Source organism: Jaculus jaculus, chromosome 10, assembly GCF_020740685.1.
Source record: "Jaculus jaculus isolate mJacJac1 chromosome 10, mJacJac1.mat.Y.cur, whole genome shotgun sequence".
NCBI lineage: Eukaryota > Metazoa > Chordata > Mammalia > Rodentia > Dipodidae > Jaculus > Jaculus jaculus.
Window position 1 is genome coordinate 104,536,798 of NC_059111.1, and position 22,602 is coordinate 104,559,399.

Here is a 22,602-nt window from a genome sequence, read left to right on the forward strand (position 1 = left end):
AAATGAATGGCCCGTGGTACTTTGGGTCAATGGTATTTCTAACTTTAAAAATGCTCCATGCTCAATGAAAACTTCCCACGCAATGTTACACTTAATACAGCTGTGAAATTTGGTTCATCAGTTAGAATTCATCATTTCTGGGAAAAAAAATAAACAGAGAGTTCTCTGAATAAGGTAAGTCAAGAAAGACAAAATATCTTTGAAGAATATGGAGTATTCTAGTGAATCAACCAAAAATATGAATTTCACTATTTTTTAATTTTAGAATTCATCAAATATATTAAGATAAAAACAGAAGTATATGTGTGCATATCAAATGAAATCTTTAAAACCAAAAATGCTTTGTTACCAATGGGTATTGAATGACTTAATACAAATTTGTCCTTAAAGTCTCCTTTTAAACCATAATCATTAACTCAGTTTCCTCCATCACAGGAATATGGGAAACAACATGACTTTAATCACAGAGTTCATCCTTCTGGGATTCCCCGTGGGCCCGAGGATGCAGATCCTCCTCTTCGGCCTCTTCTCCTCCTGCTACATCTTCACGCTGCTGGGGAACGGCTCCATCCTGGGGCTTATCTGCCTGGAGTCCAGACTGCACACCCCCATGTACTTCTTCCTCTCCCACCTGGCCCTTGTGGACATGGCCTATGCCTGCAACACGGTGCCCCAGATGCTGGTGAACCTCCTCCGCCCAGCCAAGCCCATCTCCTTTGCTGGATGCATAATGCAGACCTTCCTCTTCTTGACGTTTGCTATCACGGAATGCCTCCTCCTGGTGGTGATGTCCTACGATCGGTACGTGGCCATCTGCCAGCCCCTCCGATACTCTTCCATCATGAGCTGGAGAGTCTGTGTGACCCTGGTGGTCACTTCCTGGGTCTCTGGAGTCTTTCTGTCCTTGGTTCACGTTATGTTACTACTACCGTTGCCCTTCTGCATGCCCCAGAAGGTCAATCACTTTTTCTGTGAAATCATGGCTGTTCTCAAACTGGCCTGTGCAGACACCCACCTCAATGAGAACATAGTTCTGGCCGGGGCCGTGTCTGTGCTGGTGGGACCATTCTCCTCCATTGTGTGTTCCTACGTGCGTATCCTCTGTGCCATCCTGAGGATCCAGTCAGGGGAAGGCCAGAGGAAGGCCTTCTCCACCTGCTCCTCCCACCTCTGTGTGGTCGGGCTCTTTTATGGTACTGCTCTCGTCATGTACGTGGGGCCCCAACAAGGGAACTCCAAAGAGCAGAAAAAATACCTCTTGCTTTTTCACAGCCTTTTTAACCCCATGCTCAATCCTCTGATCTACAGTCTCAGGAACTCTGATGTGAAGAATTCTTTGAAGAGAATTCTGGGGATACGGTGAAATCTCCCTGACAAGATGGTGGATGGCACCATGGTTAGCAGTGACTAAGGAAGTCATCTCAAGAGGCTCCTTGCTATTTAGGACACAAGAATTAGCTGAGACTTTTACTTAATACTGAGCCATTGGACACCTGATGTGGTGCCTATGGAATGAATTCCATAAGTTTATGCCTTTAAATGGTAAATGTGGTCCTAGTTCATGCCAGGGTTGCACTTGGAAGCCACAGTTCCAAAGCAGTGCCTCCCAGAGCGCCCTCAAGTTAGTGAGCTCTCTACCTCCCAAAGTAGTCTGATCAAAACACTAACTCTGGGCTGGAGGGATGGCTTAGCACTTAAGGCATTTGCCTGCAAAGCCAAAGGATCCCGGTTCAATTCTCCAGAACCCATGTAAGCCAGATGCACAAGGGGACAAGGGTGTGCATTCATCTGGAGTTCGTTTGCAGTGGCTGGAGGTCCTGGCATGCCCAATCTCTCTCTCTCTCTCACTCTCTCATAAATATATATTTTAAAAAATACTTATCCTTCCAGAAGACTTTGAAAGCATCCTCTGTGGAGGAATAAGGCAGAATGACTCCAAATTAACTGCCTCTCTTTAGAGCTTACCGTCCGCATTATCATAGTGAAAGCTGCAAAATTTCTTTTGGTAAAAATGATTACAGTTGCTTTCCAAAATTGTTTAACCAAGTGATACTTTCTTGGACACTTAGTTTCCTGGAACAGATCTTGGTTGACTCATGATGAATGATCTATGAAATCCCTTCGAGGACAAATTACTTTCTTTATTTTCTGCAAGGTGAGCCTCTAGGGAGGATGTAAGCTTGAGCACAGTAGCTCAAATGAGGGCGTCTCGGAATCTGTTTGGATACCAAAAAAAGGGAGGGGTACTGTCTGTAGTGTTCTGTGGAACCTTTACAGATAATGAATCCATCCACCTCTTCTTGGCTTTTAGTCAGTGCGCCTTGAGAAACTTCCGGGGGTGACCTTATCCAATTTTACAGCTTCCAGAGAAGGTAACTTGACTTCGAAAGGCTATTTTCGTCCCCTTCCTCAAGGAATTTAACTCCGAATCTTCTCATTTTAAAACAAAGTAGAGGGCTGGAGAGATGGCTTAGAAGTTAAGGTGTTTGCGTGTAAAGCCAAAGAACGCAGGTTTAATTCCCCAGGACCAAAGTAAGCCAGAGGCACAAAGTGACACATATGTCTGTAGTTTGTTTGCAGTGGCTGAAGGCCCTGACATGCCCATCTCTCTCTCCTCTCCATCTCTCTCAAATAAATCAAATCAAAATAAAACATTTAAAAAAAAAAAACAGGGCTGGAGAGATGGCTTAGCGGTTAAGTGCTTGCCTGTGAAGCCTAAGGACCCCGGTTCAAGGCTCAGTTCCCCAGGTCCCACGTTAGCCAGATGCACAAGGGGGCGCACGTGTCTGGAGTTCGTTTGCAGAGGCTGGAAGCCCTGGCGCGCCCATTCTCTCCCTCTCCCTCTATCTGTCTTTCTCTCTGTGTCTGTCGCTCTCAAATAAATAAATAAAAAATGAACAAAAAAATATTTAAAAAAAAAAAACAAAGCAGAAATTTGAAGTAATGACCTATAGGTATGGTTTGCACCTTACAAAAACCTCCCTAACACAAGTCTCATAAACACCACTGGACATGTTGGCCCTTCCTTGTCCTGCTTGCATTCCTCAACACTCCCCATGCGTGACCCTCAAAAGAGTTCCCACAATATCTAAACAGTTTGGATAGTAAGTTGAAATTGAAAAGTTTTTAAAGTTCTTTCTTCCCACTTTTTAAGAAGCCAAGGGAGATAGGTTTCACCACAAAGACCCTGAGCTGTAGAAATAGATGCCAAGAGCTCACTTGCTGGTCCTGATTCCTGACAGGTTCATGAAAACATCTGAGGTTGGGGACAATAATAATAATACCAGAAACGAGATGAAATAATGCCAAATATTCAGAGATGCTAATGAGAACTTTTGCATTCCTCAGAGGTGTGCTCTTGGCTGTTTGTGTCCTGGTGAGAATGAGAACAGAAATAGAAAAACGAGGGCTGGAGGGATAGCTTAGTGATTAAGGCATTTCACAGCAAAGTCAAGGGACCCAGGTTCAATTCTCCAGGACCCATGTTAGCGAGATGCACAAGGGGGCACATGCACCTGGAGTTTGTTTGCAGTGGCTGGAGGCCCTGGAATGCCCATTCTCTCTCTCGATCTCCCTCTTTCTCTGTCAAATAAATTAATAAAAATAAAAATAAAATATTTTTAAAAATAAAAATAGAAAAAGAGAACTGGTCTGTCTCTGCTTCCCAGCAGAGGTAGACACGCATGATGTCTCCCGGCCCCGCCCCTCCGCAGTCTTCCAAGCAGGCTGAGACCTCCGAGGAGACACCTTTCCTGAGGTTTCTGCTGCATCTGTCAGGCGCAGAAGAGAGGAGGGGAGACCCCTTTGTCGGCGGCTTCCAGTTGCTTCCCCTTCTGAGATCCTTGGATGCTAATCCAGGAGCAAACTAGGTTTGCCCTTTACCACTTAATTTCTTCCAGACAGGTTGCAGCATTGGGGCTGGTTAACCATCACCCTGTTACCGCCACCTTTATTTCAGGACCTCGATGAAAAACAGATTCTATGAATGCTAAGTATATATCATCATCAAGCACATTCTATGTGAATAGTTCCGGGGAAAAATAAATTGATGCACATTGTTAACCTTATAAGTCTTGCACTCAATTTTTGTTAGCCTAGCCAAAATACATGATGAGTTTATTAAGATGTATTTATTTTAACGCAATGAAAAGACAAATGGATACGAAGGCTATGCAATACATTCTGGCATCTAGATATAACAAGTGAGCAAGTTAGGATGCCGGCAGCATGGAGGACGTGTCCTTGGGGTGGTGATGAAGCGTGACAGAAAAGGGGCTGAGGCATTAGTGGGAACAAGTGAGATGGGCAAGAGCTCTACATTTTCCTCCTAGAAGACTTTTGTGTTACACGTCTTCCCTTTATTTACCTCTCCTCTTCCTGCTGAAGCCTATTTTCACAATAAAATCTCCACAGCCTCAGGCTCGGCAATATGCTACGTGTGCTCTGTGCTTTTACAGTGCCCACTGCCCATAAGGACACTACCACAGATGATCCATTACCTACTTTCAACAAACTACCGACCAGACTGTAATCGCATGAAACCAACCTTCAGTTCTTACTGGATTAGGATTGCCACTCTGCTAGTAAAATCATCATCATCATCATCATCATTTGCTTTTTCCATCCTCACTCCATAAGATAATTCAGGCAAGTCTCTGTTTATACTTCTACAAGCAAGAAAATTAATTAGCTACAGTTCTTCCTTGTTACTCACAAGTAAATGAACTTCCCTTTAAACTGAGCAACTGATTTATAATGGATCATTTTAAGAATTCTACTTTTCCCTGCAGATTAAAATTACATTGAGATTCCATCTCACTCCTATCAGATTGGCCACCATCATGAAAACAAATGACCAGAAATGCTGGCGGGGATGTGGAAAAAAGAGGAACCTTTCTATACTGCTGGTGGGAATGCAATCTGGTCCAGCCATTGTGGAAATCAGTGTGGAGGCTCCTAAAACAGCTAAAAATTGATCTACCATATGACCCAGCTATAGCACTCCTAGGCTTATATCCTAAGGACTCATCTCATTTCCTTAGAAGTACATGGTCTACCATGTTTATTGCTGCTCAATTCACAATAGCTGGGAAATAGAACCAGCCTAGATGTCCCTCAACTGATGAATGGATAATGAAGATATGACACATTTATACAATGGAGCTCTACTCAGCGGTAAAGAAAAATGAAGTTATGAAATTTGCAGGAAAATGGATGGATCTGGAAAGTATTACATTAAGTGAGGTAACCCAGGCCCAGAAAGCCAAGTGTCAAATGTTCTCTCTCATATGTGGATCCTAGCTACAGATGACTGGGCTTCTGTGTGAGAAGTAAAAATCTCAGTAGCAGAGGCCAGTAAGCTAGGAAAGAGATAGAAAGGGAAGAGAAAGGAATGGAGGGGGGTACTTAATAGGATGGTATTGTATATATGTAAGTAGAAGAATAGATTAATGGGGGTGAAAAGGCCCAAAATGAGGTCTGAGGAAGAGATTGAGTAAAGGAAAGATGGAGAGACAGCTAATCAAAATCTAAGATGATATAAATAAAACATAAGTAATCCTACTTTTTTGGACAATGGAACACTCAGGAGCTGTAGATTGTTGCTAGAAAATTTTCAGTGCCAGGGATAGGATACCTTCCAGTGGGTTGTTGGCCAGGGAGATTCCTGTTGCCCCCAAAACATAATAGGCCATTGCCAAGGCCCTTGGTTTCCCACCAGGAATAGATGGTAAGACCCTATTGCTGAAGACTCCATATACTTGGGCTGCAAGGCCAATGAGAAATCTTGCTGGAACAGAGCTGATAACCTTCTCCATGTAGACCAGCTGACAGAAAGCTGGAAGAAGTCATTCTGCATGTAGTTCAATGGGAGCAAGAGAAATCACCAGTGAAGATACTCATCAGTGGACACTGCAAGCCTTATAATTGGCCAGCTAGGCTAAATGAGCCAACGAGTGCAATAGTGGCATGTCTGTTATGGGGGAAACTAACTGCCCTCTAATTGGACGGGAGGCCCGCTCCAAGGGAAGGGAATATATCCCTGATACTGAAAACTTAAAACAGGGATAGTCATAAGCCCTAGGGGTGTAACTTCTGCTGTTGTCTGGCCAAATGTATATACTATGCTTATCAAACTGCCCAGTAAGCACTCCTGTTAATGTTCACACTCTTATATTAATGCTACTCTCAGTTTTGGTTGAGAATCTTCTCTTTTCAGATGGCAATGACCTTGGGATGACTCAGAAGGTATCATGGTGATGGAAAGAAATGACCGCAGTGGTCAGTACTGCAATATCTGTATCACACCTTCCAAGGCTCAGGATCTAATGCGGACAAGGTGGCAAAAAGAATGTAAGAGCCAAAGGAAGGGTAGGACTTCATACAACATGCTCCCCCCAGACACAAAATGGCCTGGATATCCATGGCCTCACAGTATACCTTCCAGTGAGTTGTTGGCCAGAGGAGGAAAATATCAAGACATCAAAAATAAAAGAGAGACTGATTGAGATGGGGAGGGGGTATGATGGAGAGTGGAGTTTCAAAGGGCCAAGTGGGGGGGAGGGAGGGTATTAACATGGGGCATTTTTTATAATCATGAAAGTTGTTGATAAAAATGTTAAAAAATAATAAAGAAAAGAAAATAATAAAAAAAAAAGAATTCTACTTTTCCCATGTCTGGTACTCTAGAAAGGAGCCTGCCAGTTCATTATCCTTTGAAATTTACTTTTTAAAATGTGGTGTCTGTGATGTTCTGCTGCATTGTGTATTTACTGAAAATATATTGTTTCTTAGATATTTCCTTAAGAACTTTAAGTCACCAGATCATTGATTAAATGGGAAACAACTTGCCATCTTTTAAGTTCTGAAATCATATGTATATACATATGTGTACATATACATACATTAATGTATGTCACAGATCCTGAAATCTACATTTGGAACTGGAATAAATTTCAATGTTGACTCTCTCCAGTCCTATAGAAATTTAATCCATATGGTCTCTGAGTGTTTTCAGCTAATAGCAGAGTTAATAATCATCATTTACAAATTACGTGTTCAACTGGGTAGGTGGTAGCTGGCAAAAGAGTGAATTTTCTTAAATTAGGCTGGGGAAATAAAGCATTAGGAAAAAAAAATTGGTTGTTTTGGAAATCTCCTGGAGATGAAGCGCGGTGAGCTGTGACGGATGCGTCCATGCAGCCTGTCTCTACTTGTGCGTGCCCAGCCTCTCTCCACCATCCTGGCCTCCTCAGACAGCCTAACCCCGATGTGAACGTGGGCAGGACAGTCCCTTGCTGACTCTGCTGTAATGGTGGTGGACCTTGTTTTACTAATTCAAACTAATTAACAACCCATGTTTACAAATGAGGCCCCTGACAATTTATGTGGATTCTCAACGGGCTGCCTATAAAATACATTTTTAATCTGCCTTGAGATAGAATGTTGAGTGTGTTTCTCATTGTCACCATGATACCAAATGTCACAGAGGTACAAAAGAATATATGAGCTCTTCATTTGGGGGTTAACAAATGCTTGAGCCACTCTTAATCACTGGTTATAACTGGAGGCACTCAGAGACAGCTTTCTGAATATGAAAACAAAATTTACAATAAAAGGTATTGTTGCCTTCGTTACTTACTACATGGCACATATTACATATTGATAGAACTTTACACATAGCCTTTCCTCTAGTCATCAGAACAAACCCATGAAGAAGACCCTGTAGTCAGTTTGGCTTCTACATGTGCATTCCAGAAAGTAGCATATACCAGATTTTTACTTACAAGCCCGAGTCCTAATCCTCTCTTCTTTTTTTAAAAGTTTAAATTTTATTGACTTCCCAGTTTTTAAAAAAAAAATGTCAATTTTGGGCTGGAGAGATGGCTTAGCAGTTAAGCGCTTGCCTGTGAAGCCTAAGGACCCCGGTTCGAGGCTCGATTCTCCAGGACCCACGTTAGCCAGATGCACAAGGGGGCGCACGCGTCTGGAGTTCGTTTGCAGTGGCTGGAAGCCCTGGCGCGTCCATTCTCTCTTTCTCTACCTGCCTCTTTCTCTCTGTCACTCTCAAATAAATAAGTAAATAAATGTTAAATTTGCCAGGCATGGTGGTACACACCTCTAATCTAATTTGATACACTTATCAAAGCTGTTCAAAGCACGAAACATTATTTTCATGAAAATACACTGTAGACTCTTTTTTTATTGGGGGAGGGGGCTGACGTAGGTTCTTCCTCTAGCCTAAGCTGACCTGGAATTCACTCTGTAGTTGTAGGGTAGCCTCGAACTCACAGTGATCCTCCTACCTCTGCCTCCGGAGTGCTGGGTTTAGAGGTATGGGCCACCATGCCCAGATCATTCTACACTTTTTGTTTCTGATATATCCCATCAAAGATTTGGTTCATGACTATTATAAAATTAAATGTGCTAATGAGATTGTGTTTCTTGGTTAAAAAGACACACATCTAAAAACACCAAATAGCCAGCCCTCTCTTTTTTCTTTTTACCATAACACTGTGTGTTAATTTGCCAATATATCAGCATCATTTCCATCAAATAAACAATGAGATTACCCATCCCAAACTAGGATATGGCAGGAAAATTTCTTCATACGTAATGTTTATCCCTGTGAGCTGATGTGAGCTCCACAAACCCTGGTTTGTCAGAGGCCAGGCCTGAGGGGCTCGTTGTCCTAGACGGTGACTCCTGTGTATTGACTCACAGTAAGCCTCTGACTTCTGGAGTGACATAGAATAACACAGAACAGAAGGGAGCAGTTGGTTTCCCACCATGGCTGTGTGCCACTGTTGCACTTGGGTGGGCATCATGACAGGTTATTTGCTGCTAAGTAGGTTAGACCATGAGTTGCTTGGACAGATATTGGTCATTTTCCCCCAGTCGCCCATGTAGCACCTTCTGGCACTAGACGCACTGACTGTCTGGGGACTGACTCTCTTCCAGCTTCCAGCCATGACGTTCCATTTTACGTGTCAACTGCATGTGGTGCTTACTTTGTTCTCTGTTGGAGAATCTGCTTCTCTTTTTCAGATAGATGCAGATCCTAAGGAGAGAACCACCCCATCATACCTCAAATTGGTGAAACAAGCAAGGGTGCTGTGAACTAGGTACCAGCACAAGGGTGGAGATCGACACAGAGAACAATCAACTCCTATCAATTCAGATATCCAGAGACACAGAGGATCCCAACACCTCAGCACTGAAGCAGACCCAAAATGAACCCAACATGGCTCAGGGAAATTTTGCGGAAGAGGGGCGGAAAGAATGTCAGAGCCACACATTGGGTCATGAACGCAGAGACATTTCCTCCTACCCGTAACTGTGGGCTAACTCCACAATGCATGACCCATCTATCTCAACGAGGAGGGGCAAGGAGGAGGGGTTAGGACATGGACAAGCCTAATGATGGTACCAACCTGACTGTGTTCACAGAGTACAAAACTAGTTAATTTAAAAATTAAAATAATTTTTAAAAAGAACAGAAAGGAGGTGAGAAGAATGGTCACCCTCACTGAGCTTAAGTTCAGCTAAAATTCAGAACCAAGCTCTCCTTATCGACTTTTCTCTGTTTATACTTAAATCATCTATGTTTTCTGTTTTGTCTTTTTGGTTTTTCAGGGTAGGGTCTTGCTCTAGCCCAGGTTAGCCTGGAAATCACTATGTCGTCTCAGGCTGGCCTTGAACTCACAGCACTCTTTGCACCTCTGTCCCCAAGTGCTGGGAATAAAGGCGTGGGACACCGTGCCTGGCTTAAATAATCTATATTTTCTAACAAAAGTAACTTGGCAGCAAACCTAAATGTGAGAAAAAGTGGTTATTTTAGGAGACAGAACTGTGGCACCAGCCAGAGGACTGCAGCTATGAGCCGGGCAGGGAAACAGAGGACAGTGGAAGATGGATGGGCAGCTGCTTTCTCATGCCTCATCCGCTGAGTGAAATTAAACACACAGTACTACCTAAAATCTCCTTTACCAGGACAAGGGAATTCAGATTTTTTTAAATCAAAATTGTTATAATCTTCCAGGATATATATGTGTGTGTGTGTGTGTGTGTGTGTGTGGGTGGGTGGGTGGGTGGGTGTATACAAATATCACCTGAATTGGTAGCATTTACCCAAATTAAATACAATAGCCATAGCCATTTGACATTGTACTGTCCATAAATCAGATCAGTTCTTTCTGAAGATTGACTCAGTCCTGGCAAAAGATACTTCTGGATTGAATAGTACTCAGTACATCTCATTCAGGAGGGTTGCAGAGAAACTGCAGACCTATCAGAGAAAGATATTTATTACTTCATATTATGAATTACAACAATGCTTATTACTGTATGCCACGCAGAGAATGAAGGTTATAGGTCTTTCAAAATCAGTGTGCCAGGCTGTAAGGCCCCATTAGAACCCCTGCTGGCGAGATTGCCACGTGGAGGTATTTATCCTCTGATCTCCTGAAAGAGCGTGGCCATATCAGGAGTTCTAATTACTGAAAGTGACTGGAATGGGACAGTGAGGGTGAGATCAGGGCCTGCGCCCCCCGCATCGCTGGCATGTGGGATGGGCACTCTCATCGCTGACCTGCATGACTATTGTTTCTTTTCAAGGCAGTGTAGACCAGGGTTTACCACAGGGTATGCACACAGATCACCAGGAGAACTTGCAAAAATAAATATGATTTCTGATTTGGCATATGTACATTGAATGGAGAGGTATTCAGATTTTTCACCATCCCTCCTATCTCCCTGGTGGGATGACTAACAGTCCACACTTCACATATAAGACTGAGGATTAACATTAATGCATTGTTAAATTTGTGTCCTAGTGGGGAAAAAATGGAGAATAATGAGTCAGTGAGTGTTCTCACAGGACTTAACAGCTGTGAGGTGTTTCCAGACCCAAGCCTCATTTTCCTTGTATTCTTGAGGAACTTTAGTTGCACTGGCCCAATTTTATTTCCAACGTTCTGGTTTTTATGTGTTTGTTTGTTTGGTTTGGGTTCACTTACTTGTGCCTGTGTGTGAATGTGTATTGGTGTTACGTGTGTAAAGGGGCACGCGCACGCCACAGCGCGCATGCGGAAGTCAGAGGACAGCTGTCAGGGCTGTCCTCACTGCTCCATCTCATTTGAGGCAGGGCTTCTGTCGGTCTTGCTATGTTGTTATTTTCACTGCACTTGCTGAGAGCATCTGAAAAACTATCCCATCTCTGCCTCACTGTTAGAGTGTGGTCATTCTCCATTCAGCTCTCCAAGGCTTCTGACTTTAACGTGTTGTCTGAGGTGAGGGTTAGGTTTGGATACCCAGCCATGGTCAGGGAAACAACGGATCCATAGAGCGTCTCCCCCACCTGGGTTTTGGTTTTTATGTTTGTTTTACCTTTGCCATTTGACTATGAATGTTTGTTTGTCTGATTCCTTTAATGTTATGGAGCCAGAGGAAGAGGAACATCGTTAGGGACAGTTTGGTTTGGTCCTTATTGAACTGGCTGAGAGCCAGACGTCTAGGTTCTATCACTCACCCAACACCTCACCACTGACACCAGAGCTATCATGCAATGTAGGTGCACCTGTCAGTCTAGATCTGACTGTTGGCTCTGAGTTATTTTCCTTTACGTATGTTTATGTTTTGTACGTATTTCTGGTTTACTCTGACTACATTAACAGACACTACCTCTCTCATTTTGCTTATGCACTAGTAAATATGTCATTTGAGGTGACGGATTGTCTTAATTTTAGTTTGCTCAGTATGATGACATTTTATATTTATCTTATCTTGGCTCAGACATTTTGTTTTTCCCTATAATTAATGTTTATGTGATGAAGGTTTTTAAAAAATATTTTATTTATTTATTTGTGAGGCAGAGAGAGAAAGAATGGGAGCGGCAGGGCCTCTAGCCACTGCCAACAAACCCCAGACACATGCGCCACCTTGTGCATCTGGCTTTACATGGGTAGTGGGGAATCAAACCCTGGGTCCATAAGCTTTATGGGCCAGCCCTTTAACCACTGAGCCATCTCTCCAGCCCATGCTGAGATTTTTAGTGACCTAAAATTATTGTTTTCACAGAACTTCAGAAAAGTTTGACCTACATTAATGGTCATTCACCTGAGCCTGACAGAAGATAAAAGAATTTATGGATTTCCTTCTACGCAGTGGGTTTTTCATACTATAATGAGCGCTTATTTTTGTTTCCCGGAAATGTGTTTGTTCTCATTGTGGATCTATACTAGCATTGGTGACCATGTTCTCCACATGTGGGAAGCATGCAAAATGTCCCTTCAGGGGCTGGAGAGACTGCTCAGTGGTTAAAGGTGTTTGCTTGCAATGCCTAATGAACTGTGTTTGATTCCCCAGTACCCATATAAAGCCAGATGCACTAATTGGCACATGTGTCTGGAGTTTGTTTGCAGTAGAGGGAAGTCCTAATTCTCTCTCTCTCTCCCTCCTCTCCTTTCCTTTGCAAATAAATTAATTAATTAATTAAATATTTAAACAATTTTTTTCCTTCAGGGTTATATTACATACCCAGAAGACCAGGGTCACAGTGTAACAAACCCATCAGTTTGTAAATTTTTTAGTGGTTTCAAATGAAATTTCTAATTTCCCCATGTTCAATATCTGAAGGAAACGTTAATAAAAGTGAGGATCACTTTAGCATTAGGTATCTCCATCCTCCTGGGAGGGACAAGGGAAACCATCTTGGCGAGGATCCTGTCTTCCCAGGAGTGGAGAATCCTCTCTGAAACCAGCCACATTTGCATAGTGATTAGAGGACTTGTGAGGGGTGACCTATGTGTGTGGTCTGCACCCTAGAAACCTCTGTGTAAGGCAAGTCCCCAAAAGCCCATCTAGGACACCTTGACCCTTCACTGGACTTCCTGATCCTCCGTACGCTCCCCTGCCCACCTCCTCCACATCTGCTTACATGAGAGTGCTGCTTCCACTAAGATGGGCTTTAAGGGTCATTTTTGGCCTCTGCTGAAGCCAAAGGATGCAGGTTCTGTCAAAGAGATACTGATCTACAGACATGGATGCAGGAGCTCACTCGCTGGTTCCGTTTCCTGACATGTTCACTGAAAATACCTGAGGTTGGAGATAACGGCAATATGGGAAATATGAGATTAAACAGTTCCAAATATTTGAGGATGCTATTGAGAGCAGCTGTCTCAGTGGTGCGCTCTGTGTCGTTGTTTCCTAATTGTGTGTCCTGCTGGGGATGAGAACAGACTAGAAGGCAACTGCTCTGTGTCCGCTTCCCAGCAGAGGGAGGCATGCATGCTGTCTCCTGGCCCAGCCCCTCCAGTGAGACCCAGGAGCTTCCAAGCAGGCTGAGCATAAAGGATTCTGCTGCATCTGTCAGGATCAAAAACAAGGGTTCTGCTGCTCCTAAAGATGGTCTGAGGAAACAGGACCTCTGTGCCAGGCTTCAACTGCATCCCTGTCTGAGATCCTTCATTCCTAGCATGGGAGCTGACAAAGTTTCCTGATTATACTTTACAACCAATTCCTCACAGACAGGGGTAGCACTTTCCCTGTTAATACTTACTCAGGGGGGGCTGGAGAAATGGCTTCTTAGTTAAAGCACTTGCCTGTGAAACCTAAAGACCCAGGTTCAATTCCCCAAGACCCATATAAGCCAGATGTACAAGGTGGCACATGTGCCTGGAGTTCGTTTGCAGTGGCTGGAGGACCTTGTACTGTGCCTCTCCTCTCTCTCTCCCTCTCTCTCAAGTAATACATAAGTAAAATGTTTTTAAAACATACATACTCTGAAGCCAGGCATGGTGGTACACGCCTTTAATCCCAGCACTCAGGAGGCAGAGGTAAGAGGATTGCCGTGAGTTCGAGGCCACCCTGAGTGAGACTCCATAGTGAATTCCAGGTCAGCCTGGGCTAGAGTGAGACCCTACCTCAAAAAAACAAAAAAGCAAACAAACAAAGTAAAAACATACGCTGACACCACCAAGACTGACAAGGATTTCCATTTCCTCTTACATATGTGCCAACTGTTATTCTACAATGGCTAAAGTTGTAGAGAGGTTATTGTTACCCTTTCTGAACATACAGTAATCTAAGTATATGCCTCATCTCTTGATATCCACAAGGCTGGTTTACAGAAGTTTCTGAAAACACCAAAATCCACAGATGCTCGAGTAGTCTATATTAATGAGTTACTACTTGCATATAACCTACATGTCCCCATCTAGTTGAAATCATCACTAGTTTATTCATAATTCCTACAATGTAGAGAGGGAGGGAGGGAAGGATGGAAAAAAGTGGAAGAGGGGGAGCTCAGAAGAGGAGGGAGAAGGATGGATCTATACAGTGATTTTATTTTTTTGCCTGAATATGTCTTAACCCTAGTTAGTTAATCTCCAGATGTAGAATCTTGATGCAGAGGGTGGCTGTATAAAACCAGGTGAGTTTTGTTTTAGACAGTGCAGCACCAGCAGGATACAGCCGGGCGGCGGCGGGGGGGGGGGGGGGGCTGCTAGTACTGAGGACAGGAGTGAAGAATAAATTATCAAAAAGTCACCTTGCTAACTCACATCATCATAAGCAAAATTACAAAATTGGCTTTTAAAGGTTAATAGCCAAGGGAGTTAATGATTTTCAGAGACTGCTGTCAACCATGAAGAGGTCATGAGCATGAGGTTCATTCAGTTATGAGCTACCCAAGATCAGTTAAAAATGAATAATTGGGCTGGAGAGATGGCTTAGTAGTTAAGGCACTTGCCTGTGAAGCCTAAGAACTCATGTTCCAGTTTTCAGGTCCCAGGTAGCCAGATGCACAATGAAGCAAGTGTGCAATGTTGCACATGTGCACAAGAGGGCGCCCACATCTGGAGTTCATTTGTTGCAGGCTGAAGGTCCTGACACACACACACACACTCTCTCTCTCTCTCTCTCTCTCTCTCTCTCTCTCTCTCTCTCCCTTCCTCCCTCCTTCTCTCTCTCATAAAACAAAATTAAAAGTGATGGATAATGGATTGAGGTGACTGACTCTTCACTCTTCCGCCAATATGTTCCATTTTTAATGGATGTTACCTCACGTCACCGCCACCACACCTCATGAAATACATGTCATGATTTTTCTTCTCAAAAGAATGAAACTCTGGCTTAAAGAGGCTATGAAATACACACAAGATCACAAAGCAAATAAAAATATGCTGATCCTCAAGTTTACTAATTGCTATATTGCCCAAGAATCTGGTCCAAAGCAGAATAGATAGCTCAACAGTGTTATGTCTCTTTACATTTAATCAAATTAGTATCCAGTCAGTCAATATTTATTGAACACCTACCATGTTCGAGGCATGATGTATGATCAAATATATCATCATTTTATCTTAGATCAAAAATATTTCTTAGGCCAGGTATAGTGGCACATGCCTTTAATCCTAGCAGAGGTAGGAGGATCATTGTGAGTTTGAAGCCACCTTGACACTCCATAGTGAGTTCCACTTCAGCTTGAGCCAGAGTGAGACCCTACCTGGAAAACAAAAAAACAACAACAAAAAATTCTTTGTAAACTAATGTCATAAATACAAAGTGAGGTCAGGGGAAGAGATTGAATAAAGGGAATGTAGAGGGAGGGCTAATCAAAATCTAAGAGGATATAAATAAATCATATGTAATCCTACTTCTTTGGACAATGGAACACTCAGGAGCTGTAGATAGTTGCTAGAAAATTTTCAGTGCCAGGGATTGGATACCTTCCAGTGAGTTGTTGGCCAGAGAGATTCCTGTTGCCCCCAAAACATTATAGGCCAATGCCAAGGCCCTTGGTTTCCCACCAGGAATAGATGGTAAGACCCTATTGCTGAAGACTCCACATAATTGGGCTGCAAGACCACTGAGAAATCTTGCTGGAACTAAGCTGATAACCTCCCCCATGTAGACCAGCTGAGAGAAAGGTGGAAGAAGCCATTCTACATGTAGTTCAATGGGAGCAAGAGAAATCACCAGTGAAGATACTCAACAGTGGACACTGCAAGCCTTATAATTGGCCAGCCAGGCCAAATGAGCCGATGGGTGCAATAGTGGCATGTCTGTCATGGTAGAAACCAACTTCCCTCTAATTAGACTGGAGGCCTGCTCCATGGAAGGGAATATATCTTTGATGCTGAAAACTTAAAACAGGGATAGTCATGAGCCCTAAGGGTGTAATGTCTGCTGCTGTCTGGCTAAATGTATATACTATGGTTATCAAACTGGCCAGTAAGCACTTCTCTTAATGTTCATACCCTTATATTAATGCTACTCTCACTTTCGGTAGAGAATCTTCTCTTTTCAGATGGCAGTGACCTTAGGACAACTCAGAAGGTATCATGGTGCTGGAAAGAAGTGACTGGAGTGCTTAGTACTATAATATCTCAATCACACCTTCCAAGGCTCAGGGTCTAATGTGGAAGAGGTGGCGGAAAGAATGTAAGAGCCAAAGGAATGGTAGGACTCCTTACAACGTGCTCCTCCCAGACACAAAATGGCCTGGATATCTATGGCCTCACAGTGCCTGACACTACCTACACAAGACCATCATAAGAGGAGAAAAAGATCATGGCATCAAAATAAAAGAGAGACTGATTGAGATGGGGAAGCAATATGATGGAAAGTTGAGGTTCAAAGGGGAAAGTGGGGGGAGGGAGGGTATTACTATGGGATATTTTTTTTTATCATGGAAGTTGTTTATAAAAATTTGAAAAAAATACAATTTATGACGGCATTAATTTGAGGCATCATTAAGACTATCTTTTTGGCTTAATGGAATTAAGAGAGAATATCCCAGACAAGTCTGTTGGCAGATAGCACTCCTATTTATTATAAGGTAGCTCTTTCTAAGGCCGCTTACAATAAAGCTAACATGAATACAGATTTTCTATGTTTAAAAAAAAAAACAAAAAACTCAGCCACTATTGGATGAAGGGTACCATCTTGCCTGGCTGGTTGATTTTGCAGCTGGCAGGTGCAATAGTGGCATAAAAGTTATAAAGGTAATCAACTACTCTCTGACTGGATATGAGGCTGGCTCAGTGGGAAAGCATTCATGCCTGGTACAGAGAAACAAGTCGGAAGCCTATGGCTTGGAAGTTCACAGATATAAGCAGGAAGTTTATACTGTTTTTAAGCTAAATAAAGAGGTTATAATCATCAAAAAGCCTTCTAGAGCTGAGTGTGGTGGCACCCAGTACCCAGCAGACAGGAAGCAGAGGTAGGAGGATTGCTGTGAGTTCAAAGCTACCTGAGACATAATGAATTCCAGGTTAGCCTAGGTTAGAGCAAGACTCTCTCTTGAAAAAAAAAAAGGTTCTAAATATATATGTTTATCCACTTCAATCAATGCTGCTCTCACTCTGGATTAGAGAACATGCTTTTTATAGATGGCACCAAATATTGGCATACATCTGGAGTTCATTTGCAGTGGCTGGAAGCCTTGGCAGTGGCTGGAAGCCTTGGCACACCCATTCTCTCTCTCTCTCTCTCTCTCTCTCTCTCTCTCTCTCTCTCCATCCCTCCCTCTTTCCCTCTCTCAAATAAATAACAAATTTTTTTTAAAAAGAGATAATTCATCTCTATCATACCCACCAAGGCCTAGGAAATATTACAGAGGAAGTTGTGGATTAACTATGGTTGTTGTTCTCACAGCTGTCCAGAAATGGAGATGGTCATCAGTATAGAAAATGAGGGGCTCCCAAGAGCTCAGCATGAAAGAAGACTTACAATGTGCACTACAAGGCCCAGAGAAGAGGGGATGGAAAGAATGTAAGAGCTACAGCTACAAGGTGGGAAGGTGTACTATGATGCACTGTCCTCCCTTCAGGAACTGACTTGTGTATTTGTGGCCCCACAGTGACTTCTAAAACTCCTAAGCAGAGAGACCTCAGTGAAATGGGGGCTGAGGAGAGGGAGAACCAGAGGATAAGTGGATGGAAATATGACCAATTTGCAATATGTCCATGTATGAAAATTCCCAGTAAATGTTTTTGTTTAAATCTCAACAACCATACAAATATAGGAGCTTTTGACAAGTCTGTAGAAATATTGAGTAGATACATCTTGGGCAATAGAAAAGACGAGTTAGCTGGGCATGGTGGCACATGCCTTTAATCCCAGCACTTGGGAGGCAGAGGTAGAAGGATTGCCACAAGTTCAAGGCCACCCTGAGGCTACATAGTGAATTCCAGGTCAGCCTGGGGTAGAGTGAGACCCTACCTCGAAAACACAAAAAACAACAAAAAAAGAGGGAGTTGAGTTTGAGAATGGGACATCATAGGAAAGAGAGAGGGAAAAGTAAGAAATGGAAAAAAGATTTTTAAAAAAGGTCCTTGGTGGCTGGAGAGAGGGCTTAGTGGTTAAGGCATTTGCCTGAGATGCCAAAGGATCCCGGTTTGATTCTCCAAGAGCCACGTAAGCCAGATACACAAGGGGGCACATGATTCTGGAGTTTGGTTGCAGTGGCTGGAGGCCCTGGTGTGTTCATTCTCTCTCTCCCTCTCTCTCTCTCTGCCTCTTTCTCTCTTTCAAATAAATAATTTTTTTTTTAAAAAAAAAGGTCCAGAGAGAGATCCATACAGATAATACAAAGAGAAGAGCATAGGGCCAGGACAGGAGGCACAACCATCAGGAGTGACCGAGAGAGGGCTTCCTGAGTGTAAGTTGTAAACCATTCCATTCTTCAGTTGGGAAAGGATTTACAGATTGCTAATATGTGAGTAACACTTAATGATTCATGCCCAGAACATTCAAAGGGAGTTCTTCAGCCCATCAAACCTTTTTACTCCTTATAACAATGACTCCATCCAGGACTGACAAGTCTGTTCAGGTGTAAAAAAGTGATTTCAGCCTTAGAACCAGGAAGATGTTACATCCTGTATACTCTTCGAACAATCCACTGACGTTTTCAACATAAGCTTCTGCATGCAGGTAAAATATGACCTTTTAAGCTGTGTGTTACATTTGGACCTCAGTTACTGATATTCAATCTTTTCTTTCTCTTCTCTCACTCCTGCCAATCCCTTAGCAAATTTCAGTTAGGTTCAGGTAAGCTGATTTTGGTGCCATGCAGAATGAAATGAATGCGAGGTGGAGGTAAATGAAGTGTCTTTCCCATGTTTGATAGTTAACCCTTTGGGGAGAATCCACAGTGGTTATTAGCAAATTAGATAGAGTCTGTTCCTTTTCCCTTGGGAGTCACATACTTCATCTGGTATAATCATAGGCAAGGCTTAAGCCAGGCAGGAATTCCAGATCCCATCCAAGGAGGATCCCATGCAGTCAACACAAATATCTGTTGACTCATTTTACTTATATTCATGTGTTTACTCAGGAGACACTCACTGTGTCAGGATTCCGAAAGTGAGCACATCCATCCCATCTAAGGACTATGTCAGCGACCCAGTCCAAATGAAGGAAATCCAATGTGTGACCACATGACACCTAATATTCAAGAATCCCAGTGTACTCCTTAAAGCTTCCTGTCTTCTTAGCTCTTTGGCCAGCTTTCAAAGACATTTGTAGGGCTGGAGAGATGACTTAGCAGTTAAGTGCTTGCCTGTGAAGCCTAAGGACCCCGGTTTAAAGCTCGATTACCCAGGACCCACGTTAGCCAGATGCACAAGGGGGCGCATGCATGTGGAGTTCGTTTGCAGTGGCTAAGCAGCCCTGGCGTGCCCACTCTCCTTTTCTCTCTCTCTCTCTCTCTCTCTCTCTCTCTCTCTCTCTCAAATAAATAAATAAAAATAAACAACAAAACAAAACTTTAAAAAAAAGACATTTGTAATTTGTGGGTTTTTTTACTTGATAAATAGTAGTTCAGGAAATTATGAAAGAGAAACAACAAGAGATTGAAATTCACAGAAAACATAGATTCAAGTACATTTTCACCACCTAACATTTTCATAAATTTAGAAGTTTGGCTTACCACAGTAATTTTTGATAGACTCCTAAAAATGTTCATTATAACTCATTTGTGTCTTGCTGCTTTAATAATGTATTGACAGTGCTTGTAAGTAGAATAAATTGCTGTGTGCCTCTGAATCTAGCTTTATGTGGGTTTAGGGAATCCACACCCATGTTCTCACATCTGCACGGCAAGTGCTTTATCCACTGAGCCATCTCCCCAGCCCAGAGATGCTTTTTTCTTTCTTTTTTAGTTATGTACACAGCATGTATACAGCCATGTTGGTATTATCATTATCCCCCTCCCTGCCCTCTCCCATCTGATGGGACCTTCCTCATTTGGGGAATGGGGGTCATGCATTTGGGGGTGGGAAAGAGGCAATGTCTCTGTGCAAAATGACCCAACTTGTGGCTGTAACAATATTTCTGCCCCCTCTTCCATCAATTTCCCTGAACCACGTTGGGTTCATTTTAGGTTGACTTCAATGATGAGGTCTTGGGAGCCTCTGTGTCTCTGGATATCTGGTTTTGTAGGAGTTGAGTGTTCTCTGTGTCTATCTCCTTCACCCTTGTGCTGGTTCACCAAGAGAGCAGCACCTTTGCTCACTTTCCCAACTACTCCATGGTTTCAGTTGGGGCCCTGGTGAAGTGAGATGGGCTGCTTCTCTCCTCGGGTTCTGCATCCATTTGAAAAAGAGAAACAAATTCTCCAACGGAGAGTAAAGTCAGCACCAGATAAATTGGATGACCATTATTATTTTAGAGAGAATTTAACAGGTGTAAGCCATCTTGCAGCCTGCAATTGCTGAGAGCTTGACATTGCAGAGCAAGCTCATTTTTTTGGATATGGTTCTGTCTTGTTTCCCAGCTCCAGATATGAATTCTGTTACACTGAGCAGATCCGTTATCCAAACCAAGACCAGCTGGTTACCCACCATGGCTGTGAGCCACTATTGTACTTGTGTGAGCATCACATCAGGTTGTTTGCTGCTCAATATCTTAGGCCACAAGTTGCTTAGACAGATGTTGTTCATTTTCCCCCAGTTGCTCATGTAGCACCTTCTGGCACTAGATAAGCTAACTGTTTGGGGACTGACTCTATTCTAGATTATAGCCAGGTCACTCCATGTTCTGTACCAATATCATATGGTATCTTCAGCAGGTAGGGTCTTACCATTAACCTTTGGTGAGTCATCAAGTACTCTGACAGAAATCTGTCTTATTTTGGGAAACCCAAACCTACAGAGAGTACTTCAGGGAATTCTCCACACAGAAGAATTAAATAACCAACCTCAAGTGCCTACAAGAAGCAAAGCACAATAACCAAATGCAGAGAAGGCACAAAAAATTACAAAGTATAAGAAAACACCAAAGCACATAAACCACCACAATATGGGAGGGATTAAATCAAGCCTCATAGTTATTACCCTAAATATTAATGGGCTTAATTCACTCATCAAGAGACATAAGCTAACAGGGTATCTCAGAAAATTAGACTTCTCAATCTGCTGTCTTCACGAAATCCACCTCACCACTAAAGACAGACACCACCTCACTGTGAAAGGGTAGAAAAAGATATTCCAAGCAAATGGAAATAAGAAACAAGCAGGCATAGCTATACTAATATCGGATAAGATAGACTTCAAACAAAAAGTAATCAAAAAAGACAAAGAAGGCCACTTCTTACTTATCAGAGGAATGATCCAATGAAAGGATATCACAATCATTAATCTTTATGCACCAAACAGAGGTGCACCACAATTCATAAAACAAAACCCACTTGACAACAAAACAAAAATAACCACCAACACCATCATAGTTGGGGACTTCAATACTCCACTATCAGCAATAGATGGATCATCAAAACAGAAATTAACAGGGAAGTAAGAGAACTCAACAACACCATAGATCAATTATATCTGACAGACATCTACAGAACATTCTTCCCAAAATCCACAGACTACATGTTCTTCTCAGCAGCCCATGGAACCTTCTATAAAATAGATCATATACTGGGCCATAAAGCCAAAGATGCTTTTTATCTTTGTGCATCTTCTATTGTAAAGTCAAATGCTTTAGATTGCAAAGGCTGATTTCAGATGCTGAAAACATCACAGCTGGTACTTTTCTTCAGAAATTAGAATTACATCTCCTAACTATAGTACTCCTATTCTCATATGTGGAGTTTTTCCTTCACTGATTATTTCTAAACTTCAAGAAACATTTTCATAGTGTTAACATATGCAATCTCAAAAAATCCTCCTTTGATTTGCCTTTCTTCCCATCATCAGTGCCAATGACTTTATGTACCCTACCATTGGTGACACAATCCCTCTTGTTAAAATAATTTAAATAAAATTTTAATTTATTGACTTTATTTAACAATATAAAATAAATTAGAATAAATTCTTAATTTAATGTGTAACTAGGTCATTCAATTTAAAAAGTTGTTATTTAAAATACTAAGTATATAGATGTCTTAAAGTTTACATGTCTTTTAACTATCCGATTCTGGGGAACGCTTTTCATCTTTTTCACAAGTAATTGTGTGTAGGGTGACCACACAACAGTCACATAGTTTATCCTACTGAGATTTTTTAAAATTTTGTTTATTTTTTATTTATTTATTTGATAGAGAGAGAGAGAGAGAGAGAGAGAGAGAGAGAGAAAGGCAGGCAGAGAGTGAGAGAGAGA

At 42.3% G+C, this 22,602-nt stretch overlaps 1 protein-coding gene across 1 annotated transcript; it reads left to right on the forward strand.

Annotated features, from left to right (window-relative positions):
* Positions 1-439: 439 nt before the first annotated feature.
* Positions 440-1,363, forward strand: LOC101604478 (olfactory receptor 13-like). Its single transcript, XM_004661059.2, has one exon. The coding sequence runs from the start codon at positions 440-442 to the stop codon at positions 1,361-1,363; it is 924 nt and encodes a 307-aa protein (XP_004661116.2).
* The last annotated feature ends 21,239 nt before the right edge of the window (positions 1,364-22,602 follow it).

What these genes read in the sequence shown, in the direction of transcription:
- LOC101604478 (XM_004661059.2), top strand. Translation starts at nt 440, where the DNA reads ATGGGAAACAACATGACTTTAATCACAGAGTTCATCCTTCTGGGATTC.